Raw genomic sequence first — 13,246 nt, forward strand, 5'->3', positions numbered from 1 at the left:
CCAGGAGTTTTTAAAAAAAAATTCATTCACTGGATGTGGGCGTCGCTGGCCAGGCCAGCATTTATTGCCAATCCCTAATTGCCCTTGAGAAGGTGGTGGTGAGCTGCCTTCTTGAACCGCTGCAGTCCATGTGGGGTAGGTACACCCACAGTGCTGTTAGGAAGGGAGTTCCAGGATTTTGACCCAACGACAGTGAAGGAACGGCAATATAGTTCCAAGTCAGGATGGTGTGTGACTTGGAGAGGAACTTGCAGGTGGTGATGTTCCCATGTATTTGCTGCCCTTGTCCTTCTAGTTGGTAGAGGTCGCGGGTTTGGAAGGTGCTGTCGAAGGAGCCTTGGTGCATTGCTGCAGTGCATCTTGTAGACGGTACACACTGCTGCCACTGTGCGTCCGTGTTGGAGGGAGTGAATGTTTTTAGATGGGGTGCCAATCAAGCGGGCTGCTTTGTCCTGGATGGTGTCAAGCTTCTTGAGTGTTGTTGGAGCTGCACCCATCCAGGCAAGTGGAGAGTATTCAATCACACACCTGACTTATGCCTTGTAGATTGTGGACAGGCTTCGGGGAGTCAGGAGGTGAGTTACTCGCCTCAATATTCCTAGCCTCTGACCTGCTCTTGTAGCTACGGTATTTGTATGGCTACTCCAGTTCAGTTTTCAGTCAATGGTAGCCCCTAGGATGTTGATAGTGGGGGATTCAGCGATGGTAATGCTGTTGAATGTCAAGGGGAGATGGTTAGATTCTCTTTTGTTGGAGATGGTCATTGCCTGGCACATGTGTGGCGCGAATGTTACTTGCCACTTATCAGCCCAATCCAGAGATTACAACCTTTGAGGTCCTGCTTTTTAATCTGCTACCTAGCTTCCTAAATTCTTTTTGCAGGACCTCATCCCTCTTTCTACTATGTCATTGGTACCAATGTGGACCCCGACCTCCGGCTGTGCACACTCACCCTCCAGAATATTCTGTATCCATTCGGTGATATCCATGACCCTTGCACCAGGGAGGCAACATACCATCCTGGAATCATGTCTGCGACCACAAAAACACCTATCGGTTCCTCTAACCATTGAATCCCTACCAATATTGTCCTCTTGTCCCTTTTTCTCCATCCCAGCACAGCTGAGTCACCCACGATGTTCCAGTCATGAATCTTTGGAATTCTTTTTCTCAAAAGGCGGTGGAACAGAGTCTTTGATTATTTTTAAGGCAAAGGTAGATAGATTCCTGATAAGCAAAGGGGTGAAAGGTTATCAGGGGTAGGTGGAAATTTGGAGTAATCAGTTCAGCCATGAACTTACTGAATGACGGAGAAGGCTCAAGGGGCCGAGTGGCCTAATTGGTATGTTCGTATCCCATCAAGCGGTCACTGTGGATGAATAGCCGCAGCAAGGTGGCACCAGATTGAGATATGACCTTTTGTGAAGGAGCTCAGAGTCAAGGAAGCATAAACCAGGTGCTAAGAGGTTGTGAAAACTGTGGATTGTGTCAGGCTCAAGCAAGGTACCATCAATAGAAGTGCAGTTAGGTAATTACTGACCAATCAGATGGTTGGAAAAGGAACGTTTCCTCATATGGCACAGAACCAAGCTGGAAAAAGGTATAATTTAAGAACTTGTAAGACCCAAAAGCATGCATCATCATCGAGAAGAAGGGAAGACAGAAGATAGAGTTCAAATCAAGAGATGCAGCGCTGCAGTTAACTGGAAGTTAATCAGTGTTCCAGTGTGAACGAGACTGCTGATCACTGCCCCTTGCTAAGTATCTTGATTTTGTGCTTACCGTGGTAAACTTAATAAAGTCTGTGAAGCTTGTGAAAACACCCTCATACCCAGTGTGGTTTTGTATCTAGTCTGAGCTCTAAGTTCCTTTTTGACCAGCCCTCCCAACTTAGTCTGTAATTGCAATTGACCTAAGTCGTACAATTAAACTAAAGTGAACCCCAGATCTTACAGTGGATGCAGCTTTTGCTGCAATGGAAGCTGAGACATCGGCTATCAAATGCTGCATCATTGTTGACTCCACAGGTGTTTTGATGGAGGTGCTCACCCATTCCATCTTGGAAAGGGTGGCTCCAAGCTCTGCATAAAGTCCTGTGTCAAGTTGGTGCTGGACCCCGCCATACTGCTTAGCACTGAACGCAGGTTTTCCTAGAGCTTTCCCAGTGTACCAAGCATTTGGATGTGTGCATTTGGATGTGTGCACCCATCAGTCTTTTTCTGTAGCTTGGCCTATTAAAGTTTTCATCTGGGTCCTCTGTTGCAGAACTAGTGTGTGTCCTTGTCCTCCATTGAGCTGGCACCTGTGCTATCCTTTGCTCCAGCCCTGGTAACAGCGCACTTGTGGCCAATGTCACAGCACATTGTCACAACCAGGTGAGAAAGAGTTCTAGGGTTCCCTTTTCGCCTTCACCTGGTTTTACTGTAACAGGGTTTAATTTTAAAGGCACCGTGTTTTTAGTTCCCCATTGGGGAATCCTTGTACACCGCTTTCTAATTATATGGCAAAGAAACCAGCACACACAGGTTTTCTTAGGTTTAAAGAAGAAAGATGACATTTATTAAACTTAAACTTTAATTCGGATACATGACGCACCCACGCTAGCATTCACAGGCGATACACACAGGCAGATAGGGACAGAAAGAGCAGAAGAAAAATAAAGTGGAGAAGTTTGAGGCAATCTCTGAAGAGGGTTTTTTGTTACTGTCCTTTGAGCTCACTGTAGAGTCCTTGATTGTAGGTAGATCTTGCTTTTCTTTGGGGTCCAGTATTCTTCTTAAACCTTGTTCATTGCAGGAGACTTTTCTCTCTTGGGGTTCACGTGTCTTTAGTGGGTTTTGAAGTTCCATGAGAAAGAGATGGCAGCAGACAGGAGAGGCTGTGGTGAGCCAGCCAGGAGAGGTATTTACAATTCAGCAGCAAACAGCTTTCTGCCGGCTCTCAGTTCAAAATTGTACAATTCAGAAAAAAATTCAGACTGCCAAGCAGGTTAGTCATGTGACTAACTTGTTTGACCATGTCTGTTTGTGGATTGTATTGGAGCAGGTGATAGATCTTTTGTTCCAAACACTGTCTGTTAATATGTCTTATCAGCCAGGGGCTGGCAACCCCTTGTCACAGGCCTTTTCCTCTTCCCAGCAACAATTTGAAATTTAATGTCAATGTGGTGAAATTCATGTGCTTCATTCTTGGCAGGAGGGGGCCCAGCTTGACAGCATGCAGATCCTACCTCTGTTCTATCCAGTAAATTGCGCAGTGTCAATATCTGAACTGGTGGCTGTGACTGTGAAATCGAGTGACGGTGTCCCTTCATCTTCACTTTCTTCTGGCTCTTCCTTCCCTGCCTGGGGGAAGTTCCAGTTCTTGAGTATCTGAAATGAGAAAGGGACAAGGATTGTGTTGTACTTTCTCCCTTCAATACCGAGTGCATGCTTACACCATATGCAGCTTGTAAGGCAGAAAAGATTGAGGGATAATGGAGTAGTGAGATAAGGATAATTATATATGCAGAGACTTTCACCTTCAAAGACTTGAGCCCCATCAGTGGCCACGGCCTCAGTAATGACCCTTCCCATAATGGCCACCACTGACTCCTCCATGGGGGTTAAAACATGCTAGTGCACTTATCCCCTTCCTGCTAATTCCTGCTCCTATTTATGTTGCACCACCTTTTCCTGCAAGAAAGAGGGAATTGTGTCACTGAGGGTCATCCCAATTGTTTCGGTGATGTGAATGTCATGGTTGAATAGCTGCTAGTATGTGCAAGATTTGAGATGTAGGCTAATGGTGCAGTTGATAACATACGGCATCTGAAGATGCACTCACTAACCTTGACAATTTGGGCTGAATTTAGATCCTCCCCATGCGTCAGGGTCTGTGGCAGGGGAGGGGCCTGAAGATCTCTCTGGATCAGGCCCACCACCAACCCAGACGTCTTGAGGGCCCAGCCCGATCCTCACAGAGGCAGCGAGACATTGTGACAGCAACCCCGTCGCTTGGTGACGGGCCCTGTATTTAAATCTGGAAATAACTTTACCATTAATGCAGGGAGCATGTAATCACGCCGCAGCCTTCTGTCCTGGTGCAATCTTTGTGCCGCGGGCTGGCACAGGAGTGCCTTTGTATCCCCATCCGGGGAAACAAGGTGCCACACTGGTAGGGAGGGGGAAGCAGGTAATATTTTCTGTGCGGGAGTGGGTGGAGTGGCGGTAATTTTGTCTCATTGGTGGAGGGGATGGTGGGAAGCGGTAAAGTTTATAGTTTATGTACTTAGTTTGGGGGGGGGAGGGAAGGTCAGGTGAACCAGGTAGGTGTTTTGGGGTGGAGAGGGCAAGTAATTAATTGAACAGTTATTGGTTTGGGGGTGGGGGGGTGGAGTGGGAGAGGGCCAAAAATACTGTATTATTGTTTTTACAAATCTTGCTTCAAATCTTTAAATATACCAAAAGGGCTCAAAGCCCTTTAAAAATGCCATCAGCGCCTGCACACAGGCAGCTGCCGCCATTACCAGGGATGGACGGGCCACCCCCTCTACGTGATCGGGGTGGGGAGGGTGGTGGCCGTCCCATCCATTCAAATGAGCCACTGCACGGAAGATTGCGTCGGCTCATTGACATACGGCTGTTGCGGGTCAGGCGTCACTTCCTTCGCCCGCTGCTGACCTCAGCGGTGGCAGATGATGATTCCAGCCCTTGTGCGAGATCTTTAAGCTTCTTCTTGCACTGCAGCCAGGTCCTTGGGACTATATTCCTGACACTGATCTCTTCCGCTATCGCTTGCCACTGCCTTCTGAGCATTTGTCTGCAGGGCCTCTGACACCCCTTAGGGTACAGAACATCTCTCTTTTCTTTCAACTCTTCCACCAAGATCTACAGCGTCTGAAAACCTTGGTCCACTCTCTCATTGCCAGCCATTGCCCGATTCTTCCACAGCAAAATACTCAGAATGATCTCAGTACCTTCAGCAGCCACAATGCACTTCCCTTTTAATAGGTACAGGCTAGAAACCAACCATATTGGCCGTCCTGCTGCTGCGTGCAGCCAATGAACAGTGTGAGGAGCGCGGGCTGCATGCAGAAAACATGGAAAAGCGCAGGCAGCAGGAAGCTAGCATCCTTCCTGCCTTTCAATGAACAGATGTGGTTTAGTTGCACATCACAGGCCGTGTCCCTATTTTCAGGGGTTATCCAATTTAACCTCCTGTGTGTCTTAGTGAGCATTCTTCAATCTGATTGGTTGAAGAACCTCGATTTTTTTTGTCCATCTCACAGATGCCCTGTAGATAGCTCCATGCTGGTTCAGACGCCTGGTTAGAGCAACCTTCTGCTCGAAAGACCCAGAAACTGTGTGGGCAGCTGTCACCGAGGTGAACGGCTAACCGCAAAACACGGAGCAGCCAATGAGTTAACAGGAGTATTGAAATTTGAAGACTCACACAGCATCTTTCTACAGAATCTAGTCTTATTTATGATTTAAGTCAGTGAACCTGAAAATTAATATTCCGAAGTTTATTCTGTTAAAATTACAAACAGTTTTGCATATAAATACCATTAGGTAGGTGTCACTGAGGAGTATAATTCAAAAAGTAACTATTAATGGCAGCTTTAAATCCTGAAATAAGTGGTCATCAGTACATTTACGAGGAACCTGAATGCTTTACAGAAATATGAAACATAGACCTTAAATAATACTACAGCAGAAGGGGAAAGAGGAGACATGTGTCTCACACGATAAGGCAACTGGCACAAATAAAAGAACATTTATTTATCGTGCATTTTTATATGAACAAAACCATAACATTAGCACTTTTGAGAGTTAAAGAGAATGACTACGTGTTTGTGTGATGGTGATGATCGTTTAAAATAGGGGCCATCACTTACCTGGTGCACACATCCAACAGCACTGCCCATCGTAGTAATACTTGCCTGTGCCACAACAGGTCACAGCTTGTGGTTGACAAACCAGTAAGAGGATGAAATAAATCTATATTGAAATAAGAGAACTGTCATGCACCTTCATGATTATATTTTATTTTGTGTCCCATATCCGCCCTACAACAACAACTTGTATTTATCTAGCACCTTTAACATAATGAATGTGGGAATGTGAGTTGTGGGGAGAATGCAAAGAGGCTTCAAGGATATTTGGACAGGCTAAGTGAGTGGGCAAGAACATGGCAGATGGAATACAAGGTGGAAAAATGTGAAGTTATCTTTGGTAGGAAAATCAGAAATGCAGAGTATTTCTTAAATGGTGAGAGATTGGGAAATGTTAATGTCCAAAGGGACCTGAGTATCCTTGTTTATTAGTCACTAAAAGCTAATATGCAGGTGCAACAATCAATTAGGAAGGCAAATGGTTGGCCTATATTGCAAGAGGATTTGAGTACAGGAGTAAAGAAGTCTTGCTGCAATTGTACAGCCTTGGTGAGACCGTACCTGGAATACTGTGTACAGTTTTGGTCTCTTTACCTAAGGCAGAATATACTTGTGATAAAGGGAGTGCAGCGAAGGTTCACGACCCTGGGATGGCAGGATTGCCCTATTAGGAGAAATTGAGGAGACTGGGTATGTATTCTCTGGAGTTTAGAAGAATGAGAGGTGATTTCATTGAAGCGTATTAAATACGCCACAGGGTAGATGCAGGAAGGATGTTTCCCCTGGCTGCTGAGTCTATAACCAAGGCACAGTCTCAGAATAAGAGGTAGGCCATTTAGGACTGAGATGAAGAGGAATTTCTTCACTCAGTGGTTGGTGAATCTTTGCAATTCTTTACCCCAGAGGGTTGTGGAAGCTCAGTCATTGAGTATATTCAAGACAGAGATTGACAGATTTCTAGATATTAAAGATATCACAGAATATGGGGATAGTGTGGGAAATGGCGTTGAGATAGAAGATCAGCTATGATGTAGTTGAATGGTGCAGCAGGCTCGAGGGGCCAAATGGCCTATTCCTGCTCTGATTTCCTATGATCCTAAATGTCTCAAGGTGCTTCACAGGGGCATTATAAACAAAATATGACACAGCCACATAAGGAGATTAGTGGTCAGGTGGTCAAAAGCTTGGTCAAAGAGGTAGATTTTAAGGAGCATCTTAAAGGAGGATAGAGCAGCGGAGAAGATTAGGGAGGGAATTCCAGAGCTTAGGGTCATGGCAGCTGAAGGCAAAACCACCAATGATGGAGCGATTAGTCAACTTTGCAATTTCATACTGGCCTTCTGCAATGGAGTGGAACAGCCTGAACTGTGGAATTCTCCACCCTGTCAAAGCTGGACATCCGTGAGAATTGAACACTTTCAGTCGGAACATTTATCCCAGGTGATTTTTATAACAGAATTTCCATTTTTACTTAAAACGTATAAATTTGGAAGTGCACAATTAGTTCAAATAATCTTTAAATAAAGTAGTTTGATATTAAATATTACAAAACTGAAACATGAAGTGCTTGGAAGAAAAGTCTGATAGAAGATCCTATAATATTTCCACGTGATTAAAATGTTTTAAAAATTGAGGGTATACAGGTATAACCTTGATAAGGAATGAAAAAGCGTTCATGCAACTGAAAGAAGCTTCATTAACAAATTAGTTGACAGTCAGCCCTACTTTTAAAACATGTTTTACTTTGCTGTGTTGGCTCTGTGCAGTCAGTTAAAAGAAAGCACAGATTCAGGATTACCAATAAAAGAACAAAGACTTTTTTCACACAGAGAGTCAGCAAAACTTACTGGTTAGGTTTTCAACAAGATCTGGACAATTATGTAAATACATTTATCAATGTTTTTTGTGAAGAAACCTTTTTTGTGCTTGGTTATAAGTTGTATTTTGTAAATGCACAATCTCTGTTAATTCAAAGTTACTTTATTCAAATTACTGGGTATATTTGAATGTTTTAAGCCCAAAGTCTGCACTGAATTAATGGGAGTGGACTTTATATAAATGCATCATTTTAGATATAAAAATTGGCTCACTGAGAAATTATGACCACTGAAAAATAAAAAGTTTGAGCAATTTATCTGACTGTGGCAGTTGCTGATTCTTAATTGGTAGCTTTGAAGAAATAAAAAGGTTAAGCAATTTGATTTGAGGGCTTCTCGTTCATGATTGATATGTTTTCCTAACTATGTATATGCATGTGAATATGCATGGCTAATTGAACAGGTAGTGTTCATTGAGACAGGTATTTGGAGCTAGATATATCCAGAGTGTGTCCCTTGTACTGCTAGTTTAGTGACATCTATTGATTAAGGAAACAAATTTGCCAACTACAGTAAACCTGTACTGTGACAGTCAGATGTAATGCAAATGTACAGTGTAAATATAACCTGGAATGGAAAGAATAGTGAGGCATCTCATGTCGTGTATCGAAAGAAACTGATCTTTATTGCACTTTATGAAATGTCCAATTTTAAAAAATTAATTCATGGGATGTGGGCGTCGCTGGCCAGGCCAGCATTTATTGCCCATCCCTAATTGCCCTCGAGAAGGTGGTGGTGAGCTGCCCTTCTTGAACTGCTGCAGTCCATTTGGGGTAGGTATACCCACAATACTGTTAGGGAGTTCCAGGATTTTGACCCAGCGACAGTGAAGGAACAGCGATATAGTTCCAAGTCAGGATGGTGTGTGACTTGGAGGGGAACCCATGTATTTGCTGCCCTTGTCCTTCTAGTTGGTAGAGGTCGCGGGTTTGGAATTGTTTGAATTGTTTTGTCATGTATTTTTTACAAACTTTTAGAAACAAGGTATATTTTTGGAAAAAAAAGTCAGATGCAACAGCAATATATTTAAAATATCAGCATAATTGGCCAAGATTTCCAATTCTACTAAGAAATTCAATTATCTAACAGCTAATTAGGTGGAAGCGCCAAACAAAGAAGAGCTGATCAGGTCTGGCAGCATCTGTGGAGAGAGACGCAGAGTTAACATTTCAGGTCAGTGACCCTTCATCAGAACTGACAAATATTAGAAATGTAAAAGGTTTTAAGCAAGTAAAGTGGGGTGGGGCAAGAGATAACAAAACAGAAGGTGTTGATAAGACAAGGTCACAGAGAATAACTGACCAGAAGGTCATGGAACAAAAGGCAAATGCCACATTCAGCGTGATGTCACTACCAAACGCATCTTCCTCTCCCTTCCCCTGTCAGCATTCCGAAGGGATCCTCCTCGACACCCTCATCTATTCTTCCATTATCCCACCACCTCGTCCCCTTCCCACTGCACCTTCCCTGCAATCACAGGAGGTGTAATACCTGCCCATTTACCTCCTCTCTCCTCACTATCCAAGGCCCCAGATATTCCTTTCAAGTGATGCAGCGATTTACTTGTACTTCTTTCAATGTAGTATACTGTATTCGCTGCTCACAATGTGGTCTCCTCTACATTGGGGAGACCAAACGCAGATTGGGTGACCGCTTTGCGGAACACCTCCGCTCAGTCCGTAAGCATGACCCCGAGCTTCCGGTTGCTTGCCATTTCAACACACCCCCCTCCTCTCATGCCCACATCTCTGTCATGGGATTGCTGCAGTGTTCCTGTGGACATCAACGCAAGCTCGAGGAACAGCATCTCATTTACCGATTAGGCACACTACAGCCTGCCGGACTGAACATGGAGTTCAATAATATCAGAGCATGAAAAGGGCCCCCCTTTTTTATTTTTAGTTATTTTTTCTTTTTTATTTGTTTATTTTATTTTAGTTTGTTTCTACTGTGCCTACCCACTGTTTTAAAATTTTTTTTAATGTTTGTGCTTGGAGCCAGGGCTGTTTATTTTACAGTTTATTCACACCCTCTCTGTACTAATGCTTTCTCTTTCAGCACACCATTAACATACCATTTGCCTTTGCTCCATGACCTTCTGGTCAGTTATTCTCTGTGACCCTGTCCTATCAACACCTTCTCTTTTGTTATCTCTTGCCCCACCCCGCTTTACTTGCTTAAAACCTTTTACATTTCTAATATTTGTCAGTTCTGAAGAAGGGTCACTGACCTGAAATGTTAACTCTGCTTCTCTCTCCACAGATGCTGCCAGACCTGCTGAGTATTTCCAACATTTCTTGTTTTTATTTAAATTTCCAGCATCTGCAGTATTTTATTAAAGAAGAGCTGACAGCTGTGGTTCAGTTGGTCACACTCTTGCCTCTGTGTCAGAAGGTTCTGAGTTCAATCCCAGTTCAGTACAAAAATCAAAGCTGACACTGTCGTGCAGCACTCCCAAAGCACTGTGAGAGGTGCCGTCTTTTGGATGTGATGTTAAACTGAGGCCCCGACTGCCCTCTCAGGTGGACATAAAAGATCCGACGGCACTGATTTGAAGAAAAGCAGGGGATATCCCTAGTGTCCCAACCAATATTTATCCCTCAGTCAACACCACAAAATCAGATTATCTGGTCATTATCACCTTGCTTTTAAAGGAAGCTATTAATGATATAATGGATTTGTTTAAAGACAGCAGCTCCTGCACCAACACTGCCAGCTGATTCCCTTTTCAACAATGCAATTGCTCACATTTTAGCCCTAAGTATCTAGTCTAACTGCCTCAGTAGATGCGCACGCAATATGAAGCTGAAATCTAGCCTGCTAGTAATCTATTACCTGCTCTAAAAAATAGCATCTAAAATCATAAACTAAACTACATGAAGGAATGGAGGCAGCAATGGAGTACTTCTGTTAAATTAATTTGCAAGAAAAGACAACAACAGTCATAGACCTAGGCCTTCTACCTCCCCGTACACCTGGTGGATCTGGGGAAAGGGAGGGGAGTGGTGGAGGTATAACATCTACATAAACTTTTAAGGTAATTATCCTGATCTTAGTAATTGAAAGGATGTAAAACTCACTACCAGGGAACATTTGTCTGCTGGCTAAATCTAGTCTTTTAATTTAATAAGGAAAATATATATAATAATACAACAGGATAGCAAGGAGTGTTATTGTCAGCTGTGGCTCTGTTGATCGTACTCTCCCTCTGAGTCATAAGCTTCTGGGTTCAAGTCCCATTCCAGGACCTGAACACAAAAATCAAGGCTGACACTCCAGTGCAGTACTGAGGGAATGCTGCACAGTCGGAGGTGCTGTCTCTCAAATGAGATGTTGGGCAGTGCAGTGGTTAGCACAACAGCCTCACAGCTCCAGCGACCCAGGTTCAGTTCTGGGTACTGCCTGTGTGGAATTTGCAAGTTCTCCCTGTGACCGCGTGGGTTTCCGTCGGGTGCTCCGGTTTCCTCCCACAAAGACTTGCAGGTTGATAGGTAAATTGGCCATTGTAAATTGCCCCTAGTGTAGGTAGGTGGTAAGAGAATGGTGGGGATGTGGTAGAGAATATGGGATTAACGTAGGATTAGTATAAATGGGTGGTTGTTGGTCGGCACAGACTCGGTGGGCCGAAGAGCCTGTTTCAGTGCTGTATCTCTCTAACTGAGGCCCCATCCACTCTATACGGTGAACATAAAAGATACCACTGTGTTATTTTGAAGAGCAGGGGAGTTCTCCCTGGCCAATATTTACCTCTTAATCAACATCACAAAAACAGAAGCTTGCTGTGCACAAATTGGCTGCTGCGTTTCCTACTTTACAACAGTGACTACGCTTCAAAAGCACTTCATTGGCTGTTAGGTTCTTTGAGACATCTGGAGATCATTAAAAGCGCTATATAAATGCAAGACTTTCTTTTTGACTTGAATTATTTGAACTATGGATAAAATGCTGTATTCACTGGTAATGCAAGAGTGATGGAATATAATGAACTCTTACCTTTATCAAATCTCTTGTAGTACCTGATAATAGAAGAATAATGTAAATAAATTTCTAAAAAGAATCTGCAGGGTTTATATATGTAAATATTTATAGATTCACTTTTACTGAAATTACTTTCTATTTCCAATTTAAAAAATCAAATTTTTAAACTGCCATGGTGGGATTTGGAAACATATTCTCGATTATTAATTCAGACCTCAATATATGTGCCTTATAATTCATCCATTGCTAATTGCCCTTGAGAAGGCAGTGGTGAACTGCCTTCTTGAAAGGCTGTAGAATATGTGTATCAGTGCACCCACAGTGCTGCTAGGAAGGGAGTTCCAGGATCTTGATCTAGTGACAGTGAAGGAACGGCAAAATATTTCCAAGTCAGGATTTTGTGTGACTTGGAGGGGAACTTGCAGGTGGTGGTGTTCCCATGCGCCTGTTGCCCTCGTTCTTCTAGGTGATAATTTAAAGAGAGAGGAGAAGGTAAGACAGCACGATAGCAATAAGGATAATAATAATCAGAGTGTGACAGGAAGGGACAGTGTGTACAAACTCAAGAGTGAGCCAGCAGATAAGACTAGAGGTTGTGAACTAACAGAGTGCGGGGAGGGTTCGGGAAAGATGAGATTTAGAAATCCAAAGAGAAAGGCCAAGGTATTGGAACAGTGTAGCGTTGTGGGTAAAGACATGCAGAATGGGACAGGAAGGGTTTACCAGAAATTGTACTTCAGCAGAAAAGGTAATTGAAGGGAATAGAAGCAGAAAAATGAAATTAAAGTTTCTATATTTGAATGTGCAAAGCATCTGCAATAAGATAGATGATCTAGTGGCACAAATAGAGGTACATGATTTCGATCAAATCGCCATCACAGAGACATGGTTACATGGTGATCAAGGTTTGGAAATAAATATTCCAGTAAGACAGACAGAATAGCAAAGGAGGAGGGGTAGCACTGGTGGTAAAGCATGACATAAGGCATTAGTGAGAAAGGATCTGGCCTCAGAAGATCATGAAGTAGAATCAGTATGGGTGGAAATAAGGAACAGCAAGTATCAGAAAATACTGGTGGGAGTAGTTTATAGGCCCGTTAACAGTAGTTATACCGTTGGACAGAGCATCAAACAAGAAATTATTGGATAAAAGCAAAATACTGCGGATGCTGGAAATCTGAAATAAAAACAAGAAATGCTGGAACCACTCAGCAGGTCTGGCAGCATCTGTGAAAAGAGAAGCAGAGTTAACGTTTCGGGTCAGTGACCCTTCTTCCGAACTGACAAATATTAAAAATGTCACAGGTTATAAGCAAGCGAGGTGGGGATGGGGCAAGAGATAAGAAAGGAGAAGGTGCAGATTGGACAAGGCCACATAGCTGACCAAAAGGTCATGGAGCAAAGGCAAACAATATGTTAATGGCATGTTGAAAGACAAAGCATTAGTACAGAAAAGGTCTTAACGGACTGAATATTGAACAGCAGCAAGTGCAAATATGAAAAAAAACAGTGGGTA

At 43.2% G+C, this 13,246-nt stretch overlaps 1 protein-coding gene across 9 annotated transcripts in view; it reads right to left on the bottom strand.

The window, feature by feature from the left end:
• Positions 1-13,246, bottom strand: part of LOC137351976 (tumor necrosis factor receptor superfamily member 14-like) — a 126,601-nt gene that overhangs the window by 35,071 nt on the left and 78,284 nt on the right. For all 9 annotated transcript variants that reach the window (XM_068016925.1, XM_068016924.1, XM_068016926.1 and 6 more), the window contains 2 exons: positions 11,746-11,768; positions 5,879-5,981 (listed from right to left, as the gene is read on the bottom strand). In XM_068016925.1, coding sequence (XP_067873026.1) covers positions 5,879-5,981; positions 11,746-11,768 — 126 coding nt within the window. The remainder of the gene's footprint in view (positions 1-5,878; positions 5,982-11,745; positions 11,769-13,246) is intronic.

Source organism: Heterodontus francisci, chromosome 37 (genome assembly GCF_036365525.1).
Source record: "Heterodontus francisci isolate sHetFra1 chromosome 37, sHetFra1.hap1, whole genome shotgun sequence".
Lineage (NCBI taxonomy): Eukaryota > Metazoa > Chordata > Chondrichthyes > Heterodontiformes > Heterodontidae > Heterodontus > Heterodontus francisci.